This window comes from Pipra filicauda, unplaced genomic scaffold (assembly GCF_003945595.2).
Source record: "Pipra filicauda isolate LSUMZ 115617 unplaced genomic scaffold, ASM394559v2 scaffold126_size2276778_pilon, whole genome shotgun sequence".
Classification (NCBI taxonomy): domain Eukaryota; kingdom Metazoa; phylum Chordata; class Aves; order Passeriformes; family Pipridae; genus Pipra; species Pipra filicauda.
Genome location: NW_024103729.1, coordinates 1,719,498 through 1,741,568, shown reverse-complemented (window position 1 = coordinate 1,741,568; position 22,071 = coordinate 1,719,498). Strand labels below are relative to the sequence as shown.

Genomic DNA, 22,071 nt, shown 5'->3' with positions numbered 1-22,071 from the left:
AGGAAACACAAATTGATTTCTTGTTTTTGTTTTGTTTTTTTTTAACTTTCTTGTTTTAGTGACCAGCCTGTCACTCCTTCTCTTTAGTCTTCAGAAGTACAAAAGTTTTATAATGACCTGAAGTGCCTTTAGTTATGTAATTATGTTTGATATATATTAAATCCACATCTAACAAACCAAAGGATTTATCCCCATGGAAGAAACCAGCTTTGGTGCAGAAAAAAAGCAAGATTAAGAACCTCTTTCACTTTTTGAACTAACTAGAATTATTCAACTGACCAGGTACAGATGACCGGGTAAGAAGTGTCAGCAGCGATTGCTCAGGGGACTGAGAGGGCAGTCAGCTCTTCTCAGGTCACATCAACATACAGTTGTGCCTTTACATCAGCCCCCTGACTAATATAGAACAAAGCTGCGCATTTCGTGCTGCCACTAAAACTTCAGAGCCAAACATGTTCCAGGTCGTTTGATTTACAGTGAGCGCACACAAACCCTGGTAGGTGGTGGGACAGGGGACCTGTCCCGCTGAGGGGCAGGCGCGGGCCCGGCTCCGGGACACCCCGCACAGCAGCGGGGCAGGAACCTCCTCCTCCTCCTCCTCCTCCTCCTCCCCCGCCCCACAGCGCAGCCCCGCACACACACGGCCCGTCCTACCCGGCGAGCTCCCGCAGCGCGGGGATCATGGAGGCCATGCCCAGGCCCTGCTCCGCCATCGCTGCGCTTTGAATCGGGCGGCGCTCCGCGGGGCGGGCACTGCGGGACGGCGGCCGGCACGGCACAAACCTCCGCCCGCTCCCGGAGCCGCTCGGCTTTAACCGCTTCGTCACCGCACACGGTCGCTCGGGGCTCCCGCGGGCTCCGCGCTGCCCCCGCGCTGCCCCCGCGGGGCTCGGCAGGAACGGGGAGCGCCCAGCCGGGGCACTGAGGGGCCGCCGGCAGTGACAGCCGCAGCCCAGCCACGACGGACGGGGCTCCAGGGGACTGGAGGGGAGAAGCATCGCAGTGTTGAGGGGGGCTGAGAGTGAGGAGGAGAGCAGAGCGGCCCCAGTGTGAGGGGCGGCGAAGAAAAAACTTCGAAGCAGGCTGAGGAGGCGCCTCTACACCGCTCGGTGCAGCTCCCGGCCCGCCCCCGCAGGGCGCACCTGGGTGTCAGGTGCGGGACAGCCCCGCGGGGACCGGCCCCGAGCGACCCCCGCCCCGGCCCGCCCCTGCCATCGCCCCGCCCGCCCGGCCCGGCCTCCGCACCAGCAGCGCAGGTGGCGGCGGCGGCGCTGCGGGGACAGTGCGGGACAGTGCGGGACATTGCGGCCGCCGGCCAGGTGGGCAGCGAGCGGGGCCCGGGGGCCGCTCCCCGGCTGCTCCCCCGCGTCGTGTGCGGGGCGAGCGGGGCGCGGAGCAGCGGGAGGGCGCGCTGGGCAGGTGCGGGCTCGGCGCTCCGCCCCGCAGGTAGCGGTGCGTAAGCAGCGTTTAAAACACTACTGGTTTTCTGGTTTATTACCGTTACTTTTTCTTTTTACCATATGTTGCGTTCTGTTTATGTTTCTTTCACGAAACGTGTAAACGTGTACAGTTCGGACGGTGCCGGCGAAGCCCGCTGGAGCAGCGCGGGGCTCAGGGAGCGGCGGGCGCGGCCCCGGGCGGTGCCGGTGACCCGCGTGTGCCCCACCTGGGCAGCGAGGCTGCGGGAGAGCGGGGTAAACAGGGTGAAACACGGGTGCTGCGTGCGGGGAGGAACAGCAGAGAGAGTGTGCGGTGGACACCGAGCTCTGAGCTTTGTTTTTGTCATTAGGAGCTACGGCTCGTTCTGCATTTGTTTATGAAGTTTGCTTAGTGTTGTTTCTGGGCTGAAATAAAATCCTCTCGGAGGCTTCTAATTCTGTTGCCTGTTTCCACTGTGCTAGGGCTCTTTCTCGTGCATGTAAAAGAGCCCACAAGGAGCGTGCGTGTGTTTCAGTTACTGAACCATGTCAAGTGGATGTTTTAAGGGAACCTGTTACTAACTGTTCATAGATGAATATTTTTGTCCTATGAGATATACGTATGTCATTTCATTAAAATTCTCCTGGCCTTTTAAAGGCTGGTAACTTGACAAGAACCTGAAGTACTTCAAGAAACTTCACGAAACATAACTGGGTTTTATCTTAGTTTGTTTTTCAGTAGATATTGCAATGTCTTATATCAGCTGACTTTATAAAATGCTAGTCTTCCAAGAGTAGTTCCTAGAAAGAAAGCAAGAACCATGTAGCTTTGTATATTCTGTTAAGTAGAACTTTAACGGTCCAGGAAGACGAAGTACATCTGGGTTTTGTTATCGATGTTATTTTGAACACGAAATTTTCTACATAGTTTCAATTTAAAATATCTGTTATTGTGAAAACGACATTGAGTGTGAATTTCCAAGCCTGAGACAACAATCACACTAAGAAAGGTGTAAATTGCACTGCTTGCTAAATTGTTGGGGAGTTAAAATTCCAGGGTCATCCTTGATGAACTTAAGAAAGATAGTAGGATGCTGTTGGTATCTTAGGAGAGTTGGAGCAGCCTGTGTTATTCTTTAGCTTTCAATCCTAAGAAACAGGCTTTATTGAATTATAGGGGTTTTTTTTGTTGTTATTATTGTTGGTAAAGTGTAAATGGGGCATATGAAGTGCTTAATAAAAAAAATGCTTTTGCTTGGAGCTGCCCTGAGTCACCAGTGAGATCATATTAATATAGGTATTGTAGAAATGCTTTCACTTGTGATAAGTAGAATGCTACATGAATTTGTAGTGCAGTTTCTTTGAGCATTTACCAAACATGGAATTCAGGTGTTTTTTGGTTTGGATTGTTGTTTTTTTTTTTTGGTAATGAGCATTTCTAACAATTCACCAAAAAGAGATCTCCTGCTCCCCAGTCTTCACTGGGAGTGAAGTTAGGAGGCTTATTTTCCCTTGCAATTGTGAATTCCCATCTACTGATTTCTTATCATATCATCAAATTCCTCCAGCTACCATGGTTTTGGAAAACTCTACGTGAGACTGCCCATAATAACAACTCCATTGTATTGTGAGGATATAAGAAGTCTTCTAGAGGCTTTCCATAAAAATTTTCATGGGCACTCACAAAATCTGTCCTCCACAGAAACAGCAACTGAAACACCTGATTTCATTTCTTCCTTTGCTTGAGCACATGATAAGCTCAATAAATTCTTAAATCATCTCATTTCCTCCTTATCTAATTATTTTGTACTTTTAGGTCCCTTGGCCCCCAGCAGGAGAAGGAGGTGTGTTATCATCCATCTGGAGGGAGTGACGTAATTGTTTATGAAAATAGTGTGCCTTGAGACCCTTCTCTATTCTTTTCTCCAATGCAGCTGTTCATATTGGTGAAAGGAGTCAGGTGTGCAGAGCTCCCAGCTTGCAGAACTTGGGACGGGTCAGAGAAGCTCATGTGGAAAGGTAGAACTAAGTATCAAATTCAGAGTATGCGGCACTACCAAGATTTCTGCTGAAACTGAGGTTACTCTTTTTTTAATTATTCTTTTCTTCTCCATTCCCCACTTGAGCAGTCCTCTCACTGTATAGTTGCATGATTCTTCCATACCCAGGCCTCTGTCTTCTTTGGCTTTTCATTACTTCTTTGCCACATGCCTTTGCAGGTCAATGTACTTATTTTAAGATCCTGAGAGACTTTGCCTTGGACCAGCAGGTCCGACAGTACAAGAGCATGTTAATTGTACTTTTGTTCCCTCTGTTGTTTAATTCTCAGGTATAATTGCTGTTGTTCTTGGGGCTCATCCACTCTGTGGATGTGTGTGAGATGGTGGTTAGTGTAACTGCAGTTTGATGTCAGCTGTCTTGCAGGTAGGTAATGAGTGTACTAAAGACATGTAAATGCACCAGTGTATTCCTCATGAACTGTGAGATGTGAACATACGTGATAAGGGTGGTCAGAGGAATGCAGCCAAGATGGTGCAGGGAGATGCTGTGAGCTGTGCTAAGTCATTTCCTTCAATATCAAGGTATCTGACAGTTTATCATCCCCACGGCTGCTGTGCTGACACCCACAGGCTGGGTGGTGACTCAAAGACAAATTTCTGTCCAGAGTCATGCGAGTGGTTGTCAAGACAGTGCCTGACCTTTGGACACAGGGCATTGCTCCTGTGCACTGTAAGAATGTGTGTTGCAGCACTCTCAGGTTTTATCTGTGCCTGGGCTGCTTAATCAACTGGGCTGGAGTGGAGTGGCACAGATTAAAACTTGAATATTGGTTTGCTGATTAAAAAAAAAAAAAGGTAAGGATAACAGGCAAGCCAGAAACCTAAAAGTGGATTATGTACACCCAACTACTAAGCAAAAACTAAAACATGTAAAAGAGGGGGAAAAAAGTGAGGAAAGAAAACATATAACGTTAAAATCTTTTTGACTTCTGTGTATAATCTCAACAGGTCCTAGTCCTGCAAGCATTTATCCATGGTTTTTTTGTGAATAGATCTGGTTAGGTACTTGAAACTACTGATAATGCAAAGTAAAGTATTTGAGTATTTGGAGAGATAGCACGTTAGAGTATACATTCCTCTGGAACATGGTGTTATTATTTGTGTAGGAGGAGTGATTGTTTTTTGCTTATCTTCAAAAATTTTACTACTATTAAAAATTGTTGCCTATATATTTCTTTTTTTTTCTTACTTGATTCTTGCCTCCCAGTGTTTCTAGAAAAGTATTATTCCTGAGGCTAGTAGCTGTGGAGGAGACTCACTGAAATGTTTTTACTAGCAGGATCAGTGTATAACATCAAGACGTTTTGAGTTGATCATTTTTGAATGAGAGGTAAGATGCCTGGAATTTAGTTTCCTAGCGCAAAATTTACAAAATCTGGAAATTACTCCTTTTTTAAAAACTTGTAGTAACAGTGATGCTTAAAAATCCCTTAATGAAGTGCAAAACTCTGTACTAGTCATGCTAGGAGAAATATGCATTTAAAATGTCATTTAAAGTACATTTGAAGATTGTGGCTGTTGAAATTATGTAGGTTCTTTTATTCAAATATTTCTTCAATGAAAATCTGAAAAACAGTACTAGCTACAGTTGCTACAGTTTTCATAGTGAAAAGATGTTGTTTTCTGAGAGATTTATTATTAGGAGATAAAATTTTCCATCTGATTCTGTGTTCTCTACTGATTAAAACTAGAATAGAGTTTATACCTGGGAATATTGCTAAATGTCCACCTTCTCCATTGCATGGCTTACCACAGAAGTCAATGCAATAGAGGAGAGAGAAGGGGGATTCATGTTTTTGGCCTTTTACCCTCTTTTTTTGGAAGTCAAATAACTTAAACCTGTATATGGTGGAACGGTACTCATTACTTTTTGGAGGAGGATATATTCCTTGGTGAGTATTTTCCCAGTACTTGGAGCTTGAGGATTGTGTCAGTGAAACAGAACATCACCTTAACAGCATGCAATACAATACCTAAACTAGAAAGTTTAGGTACCCTTACACTTAACACATCACATAAAGTCTGAGTGTAATGTTTAGTTCCACTCTTCTTATTGCAGTAATTATTTAAATAAAATACTTTCATAGCACTCACCATGATGTGTGAAATACTTCATATCAGTGATAACTGTTGCCATAAAAACTCCCAAAATCACCAGGTCTACATAAATGGATTAAATAAATGTAGAAGAGGAGTACCAGTGAGTAACAGGATCTGACCCTAACAAACAGAATTATTACTGGGAAAGGCTCCACTGGACTGTGCAGGTAATAAGGAAGCAATAAATTGTAAATGTAGTTCTGGGGAAAGATACTGAGCTAAGCAACTGCAATTGCTGTTCAACCTAAACTGCAGGTTTGAAGACCTTCTGTGTGAGATGTTGTGTTATTAGCTCATCGCAGCCTTGACATCATTCAAAGGGCAACAGTTGACTAGTGATGGTGGTGTGATGTGCCAAACAACACTAACAATGGAAAGAGCAACTAACATTAGTCAGTTCAAGATGGATCAGGAATTCCAGGTTATGGACACAACCAGTTCTGCATTATTGGTTACTTTACTAAGGGCTTTTTTTTGCTGTGGCTAAATCTTTCAGAAGGGGCTTGAAAATGAAGCAGTAAGAGTGACTTCTCTATTCTCCAGTGTATTATGTTTGTGATAAAATTACTAATTATAGGATTTCAGCTTTGATTCAGCTGGTCACATGGAGGGAATGCTAAATGTATGTCATGGCTTTATTATTTACATAATTATTTGTTTTGGTGCTTCTAAATGTAACTGGATGAATTTGTAGCTTTTTTATGTGGAGGTGTGTACTTGGTTACTGCTGTTACATCCAGGTGTCCAAGGAGGATAAAGGTAGTTCTTCACAATAGCTCATCAGAGAGACTGGTATTGCTAAGCCTCAGAAATAAATTATGCATAAAGCAGATTGTGTGCTTCTACATGCATGCTTTTGGTGAGAAAAGGATTATCAACCCACTTTCAGGGCTCTCTTGGCAGATGTTTCCTTAATAATAATAGGCACTACCAAAAAAAAAATAATGCTAGATCCAGTATTTCCCACTTTCATTCAATTAGTGTATTCATCCTTTCATCTCGTTAATAATCAGTGGTAGAATAGACTGATTAAAAACACTGCCATGTAGAAAAGCTGAAATATTAGGCTGTATGTTACTGACAAGATTATATTTACTTGAATGCAATTTAAAGGATTTATCTCTATGTAAGAGTCAGGACCTAGCTCTTTTCAAACCATGTATTCCCTGATAGGTTTTCTTTTCCAGGTTTTTTATAGTTTGGAATGTTTGCTGATTTATCAAGCTCCTTTTTTTAACTCCACATCTCCCGTTCTCCCATTTTGTTTGCACGTGTCCTGCTGTTTCTCTTTGCACTAATTTATCCCCTTATAACAAAGGGAAACTAAAGTTAGGATGATATTGAGCTGATTATTTTTCTTCTGCAATGTTTCTAGTCCTTCCAAGCTTGGTGTATAGAATCAAGATATATTTAATTGAAGCTAGTGAGGTTTTTACCAGTGACATAGCTGGCATCAGGTATGGACTCTCATTCTTTCTTTTCTCCCCCCTTAGGTAGTATGATATATTCAATGAGGAATAACTGAATATACATTTCATTTTACTTGTCATTGCCTGTATCAGGCACTTAATTGTGTCTGAATACTTAATTGTATGAGGCAGAATATTTTTCATACCCCAAGTTATAAAATGTTATAGCACATAAATTTAAATCTTCTCAATAATTCCTTCGTTTTAAAAGAGTTAGTTATTGTGGGCTTAGAGTTGCATACACAAATAACTGTTTCACTAGTTTAAGGCCTGTTGGATAAATTTGTCTAAAAGCTGATATCTTGTTCATCTTAATCATTGACATTTATGTATCTTTGATCTTTCCAAAGGGATTTCAGTATTCTGCTGTTACCAGAGATTTAAAAAAATAGTTAAACTAATGTGTGCACTCCTCAGAATTTCCAAAGTCTTTGAGGCCTGAAACTCAAACCTCCCGACTGGTCTCTTCACCATGGGCAAGGTGGTTTAGTCACGTCCTACCAAGGCTGCTCCCAAGAGAAGCTTGGCAGCAACACAAGACTTGTTTGTCATGCCAGAGCAAATCCCTACTTCTGGCACTGTGTGCTGTGATTGTTTTCATAAGGTGGTTTGCACCCTAAAATGGCAGCTCTTATGCTGTGGGGAAAGAGCTGCTGGGTCAGCCACACTGGGATTTTTAATCTGGTTCTGTCTGATAGACTGATTGCCTTGGGGAAAGGAGAAATTATGAAATTGTCTATAACAATAGAAGCACATATTTCTGCTGCACTCCAAAATTTCTGCATGCTTTCGCTCCTGAAATTTCATTTTTTTTGGTGGTGATAAATCTGTGGAACAGACTCTTCTGCCATGTAGTTTAAGCTACCATTCTGCTTTTTACTAAGTAAATTAAGATCTAGGCATTTAAACTCAATAGGATTAATCCATATCAGTCCTCCTCAAGGAAACAGGCATATGTGGGATGAGTGATTGGGTGCTATATGGTCTGTGGGCACTAAGAAGTGCTTCATTAAGATGTCACTTCAGTTGTGCTGCTTCCTGCTGGACTCCTCACCCAGCGGGAGACAGACCAGCAATAGTGGGAAAGCTTGGGAAGGTGAGCATGGCACCGACTTGCTAATTGATTCTAGTAGCACAATGAGTATTTCTGTGTCATGTTTAGAAATTTAAAAATAGGTATTTAAGTATAGATAATTGTTTATTGTTTAAGAGTATTAATTTTGGAGACTTGGAAATAGGAGTTATTTTTCATGAATTGTCACTGTAAAGTGACAGTAAACAGTGTGACAGAGTTACTCAGTTTTTGTGGGAGGAACATGAGCTCCTTGTGCAGACTTGAAGCTAGCTTAAAATACAAAATGTCTCATTAAAAATATTATGTGAAATAAAATGCTTATCTGATAAGATCCCCTTCAGAGACAGGTTTTGTCCTTGTAAAAGAGCTGATTTACCAACAAGCTGATTTATCTGAGAGATCACAGTTTATCATTTATGTATTTCATTTGCTGAACATGTGGAAATCTGCTCTCAAAGTCCTAACAAGTGTTATGACTTACAAGTGGTGTAAGAAATGGTAAGGTTTTCCTTTGAAAGTGTTACAATTTGGAAAGGCTTTGGATTGTAATCTGGCAACTTGGGAACACTGTAGCATGTACTGCAGGCTGTGAGAGCAAACAGTTGTCACTTTGTCGTGGGCCATCTTAAAATGGCTACAAAGGAAATGTAAATACATTAAATTTAGGAATACTCAGAATTCATGTTTCAGAGAGACTCCTTAGGGAGGTAATCCGTCTTACAGTATTTTCTGTGTTGTAAGAAAACAACACAGGAAAAAAAAAAGTCACTTTATGGGACTTTAGGTCATTAATTTTAAAGCAACAAGTAATTTTTTTCAACTATGATTTTTTGGTCGGTAAGGGTTGTTACTAACCTAACACTCTTTTGTGAGATTAATGTTTTTATGATACTTGTAAAAAGGAAATAGAAATTCTAGTTAATAAAATCATAAACACTTTTATGCATTGTTTTGCAACAGATGAATAAAATGTTAGATTTTCATTGTTTCAGTAGAAATGCATGGATATATCTTATATTTAGACTTCTTTTTTTTAAACTCATGACTTTGTTGCATAGTTGCAATGTATGGTTTAAATGCTTAGGGATGTCTGTTCATGCTGCCAGCTCAAACTATTAAAAATAAAATTGTTTAAACCCAGGATTTTTAAAGGTGTTTTTTTTTTTTGGTTTCTGATATTTTTAAGAAAGATGGTAAAGTTTTCACTGAAGCATCAGAAATAGTTTTAATTTAATAATATGATGCTATCTCCTAATCATATGAATCCTAAGGCTGAGATTTTGAGTAGTTTAGTTTTAAAAAAACTTGCTCAGAAATTTAATTATTTTTCATCTTCAAAATATGATTAAAAATGACAGTTGGCAACAACAACCGTAGATGTTTTATTCTGGTGTAATTATTAAGAACTACAGTGCCAGCAAATGAACTTCATGCATGCCCCAGATAGTCCTCTAGTTTGGAAGGTACAAACCAACAATACCCTGTTTAGCTTTAGTTACTCAGATTCACTAATGTGCTGCTTTTATCCTCAGCACTTGTGCAAACATAGCTCCTTAAAGCTCTCAACTGGCAAACAGGTAGCACTTCTGCATCTGTGGACTCTGCAGAGACGGGTTTTGAAATGCTGCCAGTTGCTTTTGCCATGTACTGTAGAGGATCCTCCTTTTTTCTCCAGCTTGACCAATGAAAAAAGAAACCCAAAAATAACCTATGAATTTTCCATGACAGAAAATCCTGGCTTGCTTGCAGTATAGTAGCTGATCAGTCTAATCTAATAATCTTTTGAACCATGTGGAGCTGAAGGAGGCATTAGTGGGTGTCAGAAGGCCATACTGCCATCTGATAATTAATGGAAATGGGGAAAATACTCTGGCAACACACATCTATTTGGTACTATTTTGTAATTGCAGTTAGCTGGAGTATGAAGAATATGTGGCTGTAAATTCAATTGCTGAGGGCAGAATGAATGCATGTCTGTTGTTACTCTTAATGATCTTCACATGATTAACTTCTGGGGTGACCTTAAAACTAAGTTCATTAGTAAGAGTTAGCTTGTGTCTCTCTGCTGGAGTTTTACTATTTGTAGCAAGCTGAGGTTTCCTGCTTTGGGATACCAGAGAGCAGCACAGGGGAGGATCAAGGCAATAGTTTTCTGGAGTGTTGCAGTTGTGCTGTTTTAAGATCTCCCTCCCCTTCTGCCTCTTGGGCTGTTTCTTCACCAATAGCTTTGTTTGTAGTTTTGCTTTTTAAGTTACACGCTAACTAAATGTAATCTTCGTGCTCAGAGAACTGAAAAATGGTTCATAATGTTCCAGTTAGCTTAAGAAAAGGATACTCTTCTGAAGTTAGGAATGCCATAGAAGGATAAAGCCTCTTCCTTAGCAAAGGGTAGAGAGTACAGTATGTCCTACCTCTCCAGCGGCACCGAATCTGGAAGAAATAGAGGCTTGGGACAAATACTGACAGCTTTGCAAAAGTTACTGTAAAACTATCAGTGACACTGTGACAGATTAAACAGTCGAAGGTGAGTACACTTGGTTGTAGTAGATGGAATGCAAAATCCAGCAAACTCTGAAAAACTGTGAAACAAGCGAAACTGTAATTTGTCACAGTTTTAAAACAAATTTCTAGTCCTTCCAGTTACAAAGAAAAGCTTGAAAAGTTAATCTTATAATAATGAGAAGTATCTGAAAACAGAAGACAGATGTCATTCTGTATTTCATGGGGTTTTTAGTTGCTTAGGTTCTGACTTGTGATTGTTTTTGAAAAGTTGGGTTTATGACTATTGCTTCTGGTTAGCTTTTCTGTATAGTAATTAGCTAGCAGTGCTATAGCTTATTAGAGAAGTACAGGAATAATTAAAACATAAACTCCAAGTTGTGAATCTTATTTGAGAGTACTGGGACACCCGGAAAGCCCCTTTGTCAAATGAGGATCCTGTCAACACATCATGAGCTCTGAGCATGAATTTCTTACTGATGCAGATATTTCAATAAGAACTTCAGGATTTTTTTAAATCAAAATTTCTTTTAAAAATAATGCAGTTTTTATTTTTCATTGTGGTTGCATGCTAACAAAAGCTGCATATTCTTAAACCTAGACAGAGAAAGAAAGAGATTAAGTATCATTTGCTGGTGTGTCTTTTAACTTGCTCTCTTTTGCTCTTGTAAACTTGATATGTAACAGCAGCCTAGGCACAAAAGAGTGACTTGAGAATGGAGTGCCTGAACGAACTTGCTTTTATTAGTGTAGCCTTTCCATTTATATTTTAGTGTGGTTTGCTCTAATGAAATGCCACGGAGACACCAAGTTTGGACTTAAAATAATAATTCTGTTCTTCAGAGCAATTACTGGTAATCAAATGGGTTTTATGAGAAACTGTTTCATAGTTTCTTATCAAATTTTCTCTATGTTAATTACAGACTCTTTCCATCTAACATGCATTTGCATGTTAAAACTCCTATGATGCTTTGACCTTAGTAGGAATTCTTCTTGCCACAATTTCTGGCTTCGGTGGCTGTTTTGTTGGTACAAACTGTATTTTTTCCTTGCTTTTGGCCCCAGCATCTGAGGCACCAGCTTCCAGTGCTAATTGGAAAGCATGATCCTTGCCAACTCTGGCCCTCCAGAGACAGGGCATTTTCCTGGTCACTGGGTGGATGCATTCAGAAGGGATATGCAAGCCAAGATACTCATATGGGTAAAGATGGGGGATATGGGGACCCAGCCAGGGAGGTAAGGGTAGCCTTGTGAAATAGGAAGGGCAAAAGAGGTGCTTGGTGGGAGCCTGTACAAGTTGCCCCGGAAGAAGGGTCTAGCACGCTTGTGGACAGGGAGCCCAAATGATGAGTTAGCCTGGAACACAGGTTTCAGTATAATAGACTGATTTTTGGAGAGGAGCAAATGCTCCATCCAGAGGGCCAATGATATTGTGAGATTGGTGAGAAGAGATAAGAAAAGATCACATAAAATGAAACAGTTCGTTAAATTGATTAAACTTGTTGAAACAAAGACAATTTCTGCTCAAGGCTCAGTCAGATGCTTCCTGGACCAGTGTAAACACTATTATGTTTACACATGTAAAGAAATTTCTTCCACGATTTCACCTTAATCCTGTTACTTTCTTGCTAATTAATCTGACTGTAGTTCTGCAATAATGGATTACTTGAATACAGACACTGCCATATGTGAAATGGAAAAGCATGATTTTTGCTTTCAGAACAGTGCCTTCAAATGTTTAGTTTATATTCAAAACCCCCGCTTCAGGTTGTTGGATAAAAAGATGAGATGATGGGGTTGCCTCACTTCTGTTACCATTATTATTTTGGGTTATTGTGGGCGGGCTTGGTAGTGTTTTTGAGCTGTCTAAGGAAAACACATTAATGATTAGTGTGAATAAAGTTTTTCTTTGGAAATACACGTGACTTTAATTGTGAGAAGGAGCAGACCCAATTGTAACTATGTTATATACCAGAATCACAGAGGTGAAAGTGGGTCTCTCAAATGTGAGCCACACAGCGCTCAGGAATGAGTGGCAAGTTTCAGGAGTTTTATACCAGGACCTGTGGATTTCCTTTGTGAGCACTAGTTTGAACTGTATCAGTAAAAGATAAAAATTATTCTAGACTCTGGACAGTAAGGTGAAAGCTAAAGCAACACTAAAATGATTTACATTGGCAGCATTAGTACCACGCCCACAAAGGTCACACGTATTACAATCCTAGTGGATTCTACAAATGTACATTTTCCAATAGGCTTGAGGAGACACTTGTTTTAGGATGTCCTCAACAAATGGAAGGTCTTCTGCATAATCTTGTGTCTCCCAAGGGAATTCCCCAGGCCCACTTCTCCTGACACTGTTTTTGCCTGCTGTTTCCTGTCCTTGTGTGCCATTAACAGTGTGCAGGTTTTATTGCTGGATGCAAGACCTACCTATTGTAAAATCAAAATATTAGTATGTCTGTGACTTTCTGTGTGCATAATGAACTATGGAATTGAGACTTTGAGGAACCTTTCTGTTTACACTTGCATTTCCACAGCAGCACCAAACAAGAGCTGCTTCTCTCTCTCCTGCAGTTGCAATCTCCTTCTAATTGCAGTTATGTTGTACTTGAGTTATTTTTGTTTCTAAAGTCTTTCACTAGCTTATTTATAGTGTGATTATTAGAGATGCTGAAAGTCACATATCCAGCTGACTCCAGCTGAAATTGTTGGAATAGGACTGAAAAACTTGTTCTCAGTACTCTGGTACCTTTGCTGGGGTAATATGCGATAAAGTGCACGGTGAGCCTCTGATGGGTGTCCTGCACCTGAATGCAAAAGTAACTAATCTCCTTTAGAGCAACGGGAAGGCTTGATTAGGGTGTTCCAGAGCTGAACTGCTGTAGGTTGGTGGCACACCTGAGTGTCTGATGTCCATACATTTAAACTTGTTTCCAAGCTGTTTGCCTACAAGTAGTAGGCTCAAACTTCTTTAAAAGGCATAACAGGACCATTCTTTCCCACTGGAAAATGTAGCAACTCTATTCTTGTTTATTCTATTTCATAGGCTGCTTTTATTCACAATGAGTTCTGAGAACACTTTAGTGAAAACAGTCTTACTAGAGAATAGTTGGTATGTTTATGTTAAAAATTAAGTTCTTATGCCTTTTGTGTTCTTTTTCCTGATTAAATATTTATCTTGTTGAAGAATGTATTTATGTTGTTGAGGAATGAAAAACATGAAAGATGTTGAGATAGCATAAAAGGTAATTAAGACTTATGGTGTGAGTGTATTCAAGTTCTTACTATGCTTTCATTTTCCCTGTGTGCCTGTACTTCTCTTGACAGAAGTTGGATACCATGTACATGCTGGTGTTGAACTTTTACCAAGGCAAAGGTTCTTGGTAATAAAACCGAAAGCAAGTGCCCCTTTAGCAGATTTACTGTATCCAGCCCTTACATTGGATCAGAGCTTTTTGAATCTACCCATGTTAAAACTTCCCTACTTCCATGCAGGGAAAATTTATTTTTGTGTCCCTTAATTTGTAGCTTATTATGGCACTCTTTTATTATGTACACTTTGATTCTGTACGCCATAATTTATTGGAAAGGCAATATGTTTAAATTACAGAAAATATGCAGATTGTCCAGAATACTGAGTCTTGACACTTCCATCATGTAAAACATAAAGTTCCTCTCAAAAGTAGGATGATTTTGCTTCAGGTTAAGGGGTATATTGGTTTTGCAGCCAATCTGATTTTGTGTTCTGAGAAACAGAAGTGTTGCCTCTTATCAACAGATCTGTGAGAAAAATCTTGGTTTTGTATTCCTAACACTGGTTTGCCTGGAATTGACAACTACCTAAGAAAAATCTGCCTGTGGCTTGGAAGCAGCTTTGTTCACATATGTTTCATCTGGAAATGGTTTGCTGTCAGTAGGGAGCCCTGGACACACTGTACTGTGGAAATACACAAATTGAACTTGCTGTTCTGTTACCTGGAGAAGTGATCTAACTACAACCAGTGTTAGGAATGACTGTATTTATAAACCTCAGAAAACACAGTTAGAATCTAGTAACTTGTGCTCATGGCTCTGCAGGGTTGGGGGTATTGACTTGTGTCACCTCAGTGTCCCAGTTTCACAGAGAATGGCACTATTTCAGATTTGCTCTTGCTGTCACAACAGGGGATACAACAGTCTCAGCCCTGTGCTGGAGGCAGGTGAAACTTGTAAACTCCTAGTTAACCAAAGCAGAATGGGATCTGAGATAATCCATTTGGGCAAATTCAACCCAAAATGTTGGTGTTGCTAGATTGTAAACATGTGAGGTTTGCAGGACGTTTCAGGAAAGCTGCTTCCACAAACTCTGCATGCAATAGCCTTTTTCCAAAATTGCTTGCCTAGAAGTGGTCCCTTTGGCATAGGTAAGGTTTCCATTGATATTTTTTGTTTGGAGTCCTGAATGCAACAACCCAAAGCCCGGGCAGTTTGAGCTGCTCGTCAATGATGCATGCAGAGGAAACGGCCTGAAACTGATCCTGGGGATACATTTGCGTGGCTGTTCTGTATCCCGGCAGCCAGAGGAAGCTGGAGGCATTTTGTTTGGATGAAAAGGTATCTTTCTGAAGTAAGCTTTTATCTGCTCTGTAAGAGAGTTACTCTTAATCCTGACCCGAGCTTCATGAAATTAATCCGTTCCTATACCAGAGTAAGTGAATTCAGATCAGGCCCACGACCAGTCTAACATATATCTTGGCTTGTTTTACCCTTTATTCACAAGTCATCCAGGTTTATCCTTAAGGCATAGTGGAGATATTGCTTTTATTATTCACCAGAGTTACTGCACTACGATAAATATGGAGTGAATAATTAATTTCACTGTAAATCTAGTCCTCTTTACAAGAGATACATATTTCATGGACACAGAATTTATCACAGTGGCTGGTTTGATAGCCTTCCTCTAGCGAAGATCAGTACATACAGTTTGGAAGAAGTTAAAAATACCATTTTTCCCACCTTAAATTGCACCTTATTCACTATGTAACGCTATGGATAAAAGACTGAGGAAAATTTTGTGGTTTATTAGTTTGTATGTTGAAGAGCAACATTTCTTCATTGTAATCATCTAACTTGTAGTAATTACATGCTTTTGATTGTCATAAATGTATCCAGCCATGTTTACAAGCCCAGGCTGAGAAACCTACTCTGAGTCTTCCAGGTTGTGAAGCCTCAGATTGAGTGTTTGGTATGTAAAGACATTTGCTCTTTATACTACTCTGTTAATAACTGTAACTGATACCATAATTATACCTGGTCTCTTTTTTCAAAAACTAGCAATGTGCTTGCAATATCTCATTTTTATATATATGCAGGTATATGTATGCATATAGCTAATTGTATATTGCTCTCCTGTTTTTAGGGTTTACAAGCATCCTCTTTGCTGCATTAGGAGTGGATCTATTTTTGTACCTTCTTCCTTTATAAGACCCAGTGCTCTTTATTCTACAGGTGTATTAGATTAGTTCTTTCTATGTTTAGAGAACAGTCCACACTTGGAACGCTGTGTTCAGTTTTGGTTCCTGCTCACGAAAAAAGATGAGGACAGGCTGGAAAGGGTCCAGAGAAGGGCCTCAAAGATGATCAGAGAACTGGGAAGCTGCCACAGAAGGAAAGGCTGAGAGAACTGGGTTGGTTCAGCCTTGAGAAAAGAAGGCTTAGGGAAGACCTTATTACAATGTTCCAATATTTAGAGGGTGACTACAAAGTGGATGGAGACTTTCCCTTACAAGTAATCCCATGGAAAAGATGAGGGGTAATGGGTACAGGTTGCTCCTGTGGACATTCCCGTTGCTCACAAGAGGAGTATTTTTCACAATGAGAACAGTTAGCCATTGGAATAATCTCCCCAGGGAAATGGTGGATTCCCCAACACTAGACACTTTTAAGGTTTGACTGGACAGGCTGCTGCGCCATTTTTTCTAGACTGTGCTTTTGCCAAGGAAGGTCGGAGTGGTGATCCTTGAGATGCTTCCCAACCTGCTATTCTGTGGTTCTGTGACTGTATTCTGCAGTCAAGGCTTCTCTCACTTTGGATAACATAGAGTATATTTCTCTCATATGAATGTCTCCTGCAGCTTTTTCACAGATATGGGAAAGATAAGCTATCTTTCCATATCCTATGCTAGTGCAAACAATAATAATAATAAAAAAATTATGAAGTCACTGAAGTCTAATGATTATTCATTTTGTCATAAAGATTAAGAGCATTATCACAGTAAGATAAAAAGTTAATCTCTAGTAAGTTTAAAAAAGAGTTAGTCTCCACTGCTGTTTTATTACAGACCACTAGTGAAACACATACAATCATTTTTGCTTTCACGTTGTTAAACAACTGATCTATTTGGCCACTAATCGTCTTTATACTTGGAGGTCAAGAATAATTTTGGCATAAGTAAAAAGATCTTTCCAGCTCAGTTTGGGAGGGGAAACCAAAACATAAAACAAACAAACTTGGGAAGTTTTATCTTCTTGAAAATACATCAGAAACCTTTGTGTGTTCATATTGAGCTAACATTCTGTTTCACTGCTCAAATCTTTATTATATGCAAATATTTCAACTAATTTTTAATTAGCATTTCCTCTTCTATCCTTACTGACCAAAGGGAATATGTGATGCATATTCTTGCTTTAAAGTTCTTTTTGTGTGTCTTATACTTTATAATGCATTATTTTCTTTCTGAGAATGGATAGAACTCCTAGTTCAATCTGGCAAGAGATTAAAAAACAGTAGTAGTGCTCAAAAGCTGTTCTGTTCTCATCACATCGACTTAAAGAATCATGGATAGCTAACACAGGAATACTATAAGTTAAACCATGTATTTTTGTGGGGATTTTTTTCTATTAAAATCTATAGCAGTTTGATTCAAAGCCCAACAAGAGAAGCAGAATTTTCACGTTTTGTAATTATAGACAGTACATAGTAATAACCAGCTGGTTATTGACATAAAAGCACAACCTGTATATGCAAATTAGGCTATCTTGACTGTCATTAGAGACAACAGCTTTAAGGATGATGCAGCAATAGATGGTATTTGCAGCAGGGACAGAGGAGGTGTGTCCCTGATGCCAGAAAAAAGAACAGCGACAAAAGAAAATAAGCTCTCGAGTCAGCATTTGTAAAGTCCATTGTCATTGCAGTAGCAGCTGCGTGTGGAAATGAGGCAAATAGAATTTGAAATGAAGAGCTGGAAAAGAAATTGCCACTTGCCTGCAGGGATGGAGACAACTATTGGGCCTGATTGCCAATTAACTGCTCTATTTTTTTCTGACAGCTTTGATAACAGGTCAAAAAAATGGCAGGAACTGCTCCTTGACCTATTCACTTCATCCTGTGTGGTTGCTCAGCCACAGATACTCCACTGCACACAGAGAAATACCACGATGGTTGGTATCTTGTGTTGTGTTGGATGTGGACAATTTCCAGGAGACTCCAGGGAACTGTCTTTAGACACAGAAAGCCTTCCAGGCGTGGAAGGCAGGCTAGGGATACATGAATATTGTCAGTTCATGTTAAGGATATTGTCAAGGACTAAAAAGAGGATCAAGGGTGCCTTTTCATCATTAAAACAGTGTTTGTACCTACCCTGTCCTGGGACAGCAGGAGATGTAAGCACAGACTACAGACAATCAAAGTGTCATCTGAACGCCACCAGAGTACAGAGAAACGTTCTCTCTAAACGAATGTACTTTCCAACAGGTAGTCATAGTTCCAAGACAGGTACCTTTGGAGGCTAAATCTTGTCAGAATTGCCTGTGCACTGAGTCATCTTGGGTGCTGATAAGCCTGGGTGTGCAAGGTATTTATTAGCTTAGATAGAAGGTCCCTGTTTCTGTATTGAAATTGTCTGAAATGTCTGACTAGTTTGGGTGTTGTCTCTGATGGTTCAAACTGTCTCTCCTGAATGCCAGAACCATGATTGCAGTACTTCTGCCATTTAATTGACCAGCTAATTTACCCTGTAATGATATCATAGGCTATTTAAGGCTGTCTCTTTAGAGCAGAATTATTAGCTTTATTTATCTGCTTCATTCAAGAACAGATGTTTCTACTGTGTAACTGAAATAATCTACATCTTTGGAAATCAAAGATTGCTATTTTCTGAAGTAGAATATGATGTGAAATCTAAATCATGAATCATAAAAGGGCAGCAGTGAAACTAATTGCATTGCAACTTTTCAGAAGTTGTTTCTCATAAAATCTGACTCATAATAATGGTAAATAGTTAAAAACATTAATAGGACGACAGAAGAGATGTTGTCTTTTACACCTGCATGGCTAAATAGTTCACTTATGCTTTGTCGTGTTGTTTCTGTGTTTCAGAGAATTGTCATCTGGTTTTTTGCAGATTTGGAGTCCTTTAAATTTCCTTAGTAATTTGGATTTAAGTGTTTTATTTTTTCACCAATTTTTCCACAGTTCATTATTTCTTTAATTGCCAAACCAGGTTTCCAGTGAAGGTACTTGCACTTCCAGAAACATCTGTGTGAAGGGTAATTTTTTTTTCTGAATATATATTTTAAATATCTTTTTTCTTTTGAATATGAAGACTGTACATGCTATTGGTAAGCTTAGCAAAATGGATAAGTAGGATTTTAGTACTTAAATAAGATCTAGTGACATGAAGGAAAAAGACTTAACTTGCCACCCACTCTCAAGGCCATATCCTGTGTGACCTGCAGGAACAGTCCCAGTGAAGACACAGAAAATACTAACCCAAGTAAAGCAGACAGGAGCTATTTAGAATAACCCAGTGTTGTTTAAGAACTCTTTTTACATAGCATCGTGGAAGAAAAACTTTCCACAAAAGGTGGGAAACAAAGGGACAGTCTTTCCCAAGGGCATCCAGCATGATCCATAATAAAACTAGTTGTTGAAGGCAGGTTTCCCCTTCTAGAGTCTTGTCCAGTGGGTAACAGTACTGTTCTGTTGATATGCACAATTTTTGGGGAACAAGCAGCTGCATATAGCAGATCTGAATTTAATTACTATGAGCAAATGATAGCTTGGTCATTACAGGACTATTTTTTTTCTTGCTCTAATGCAAAACCACTAAACCAGAAGGGGAATAATTCACAAGTATAGAGCAACTTTGATGGAAATACTTATGTAAGGTGGATTTTTGCCCCTTTTGGCTTATAAGGTAAAATCAAAGATTAAACTTTGATGTTTATGGAAGGCACAGCCCCACCTGCAGCACGTTGTGTTCTCTGTCTCCAACCAGGTGCTGTCAGAGCTGAGTGCAGGCAGGTGGTGCTGCCCTGGCTTGCCTTGTGTGTGCCCATGGCACGGGCACAGTGGGAAATGGCAAATACAAGCTTGTGTATTGAGACAATTGTGTGTGACTTCTGTACAAAGCTGCACTTAGTACCAACAAGTCTGAATCATCCTGTTGCAGTAAAGCTTCAATAAGAGGAAATGGGCAAAGATCTGTCATGGGGATTTATTGACCTCTTGCCTTCAGTTTTGTTTTGCTTTTTTATGGAGGTCAGTAGAGAAAGATTCACGCTGAGACTCCAGTCTTTGCTCAGTAAAAGCCTTCATTCGGCTCTTTGACAGTGTTATGAGACAACAGGGTGTCAAAAGAGTGGTGCAGGTCAGGAGCTGTGAAAAGGCTCCTCAGTGTTCACCCACAGATTGTAGGCAGGTACTTGAAAGTGTCCCACTGAGGTTTATTGCTGTGTAAATGCTGGAATGCTCAGTGCTTGGCAGGACTAGATCCTAGCACTAACCACTACTTGGCAATGATACTGCACTGCACTTAGGAATTGATGTTTCTAAAAATTGTTTGTTGAAGTGTGAGGAGACTTTAATGTTGGAAAACCACTCAAGCATGGAGGTAGATTACTGGTCCGTGCTTATATGCAAATGGAAGCACCAAGTGTATGTGAACAGGTGCTGCTGTTGTGAATTCTCAGTCCCTATTACTGAGTGAAAAGAATTGTTGGGTATTTGAGGTACTTTAAAGTGTTGTTTGTAATGTTTTAAGTGTGCTAGGCCTGGACACGTCATTCAAGTTCTGGTACCTTGTGTTGAAAAGGTCAGTAACTTATATGTATGTGGAATTACAGCCTTATATGTTTCCTGTTTATTATTATTAGGTAGAGACAATTGAGGACAACAGTTCCTGCTGCCCAAAGATGGAAAACAACATAACTACTATATCTCGGGAAGAGCTTGAAGAACTAAGAGAAGCATTTGGCAAAATAGGTATGTTTTAAATAATAAAACAATAAGGATGCCATTAACATTGCAAAACTTTATGATTTGTGGAAGAAATCTTTATGGATCACCTTATTTTGATAGGGACGTATTTTCCCTCTGTGTTGCCGGTAATATCTAATAAAATAAGAATGTTTGCATAGAGCCCCATATTTTCACTAAAACTATGTGTGTTAATTTCTTTCACCTTCAGCACTGAAAACAGATGTATTTTCTTGCTGGGCAGTTGCATTATTTGTGCCTTTGCATATGCTACATAATAGGTCTCAAAATTCAGTTTTTTGATTTCCTTAAATCTGCAAAAAAAGTTTGATTAAGCTTCGGGTCTTATATATTTTCATGTTAGATTACTGGCACTTGGGTTTTACTTTACTTTCATGCTTTGGTGAACTAATAATTCCTCTTTTCATTTATTCTATTGGATTTTACATTTTAAGTAAGCCAAACTTGCAGATTTTTTAGTCTTGCTTTTGTAGCTAGCAGATGTTAATAAATAACTACAATTTTCTATGTTTGACAGGATGTTTACAGATTAATCAGAGTAAACAGAGTGAGAAATTAGATAGCAACTAACCCTTATTTCCAGATTGCACTGCTGTTGTTAAAGTTCATGTCTGCTCTATTTCCTATTTGCTGCAGTTTTGGGGGGTGATGTGTGACTGCAGCTCAGGAAATCAAACAGACATGTTTGCATTCAGTCATAATGGGGGGAACAGGGGAATGTCAGGCAAGAAGTCTTAAATGTTATGAGTCTTTAGCTTGGTGAAGAAGCTATTGGGAAACTGTATGTTAGAGATTTAAGACAATGAGTAGGAGGAGGTGAAGAAGGAATTATGCAGGTTCTGTCAATAGAGGTATCACGTGATGCTCAATAGAGTCAGAAAGCTTAAAAGAGAAAGAAGTAACTTCTCTTCATTATAAATAATTAAACCATGAACCCATTGACTCGAGACCAAAAAAGAGTAGAAATCCTAAAAGGAGAAAGATACATCCATGGAAGGTAATTCATGAGTTGCTGTTAAAGACTCCTCATGACATCTGTAGCTCAAGGAATCTGTAGCCTGGAGGTGCTGGAACAACAGGCCAAAGGGAAGAGCACTGTATACCTGTATCAGTGTAACATCAGGGAGATGTTAAGATAGGTAGATACTCACTGGTGTTGTCTAACTGCTTTTCTGTTTGGTTGGTT

General features: G+C 39.9%; 2 protein-coding genes across 5 annotated transcripts in view; one reads left to right on the top strand and one right to left on the bottom strand.

Moving 5' to 3' along the window:
- Positions 1-739, bottom strand: part of ATR (ATR serine/threonine kinase) — a 39,342-nt gene extending 38,603 nt beyond the window's left edge. The window contains exon 1 of the mRNA XM_027739879.2: positions 655-739. Within this exon, the coding sequence (XP_027595680.1) occupies positions 655-713 (59 nt within the window). The 5' untranslated portion in view covers positions 714-739. The remainder of the gene's footprint in view (positions 1-654) is intronic.
- Positions 740-864: 125 nt separating this feature from the next.
- Positions 865-22,071, top strand: part of PLS1 (plastin 1) — a 43,998-nt gene continuing 22,791 nt past the window's right edge. The window contains exons 1-3 of one of the 4 annotated variants that reach the window (XM_039389731.1): positions 865-1,319; positions 3,353-3,497; positions 20,762-20,870. In XM_039389731.1, the coding sequence (XP_039245665.1) occupies positions 20,801-20,870 (70 nt within the window). In that variant the 5' untranslated portion in view covers positions 865-1,319; positions 3,353-3,497; positions 20,762-20,800. Of the gene's footprint in view, positions 1,320-3,352; positions 3,498-19,046; positions 19,154-20,761; positions 20,871-22,071 lie in introns of those variants that run through there. The other 3 variants (XM_027739622.2, XM_039389739.1, XM_027739633.2) reach the window with 3 other exon arrangements.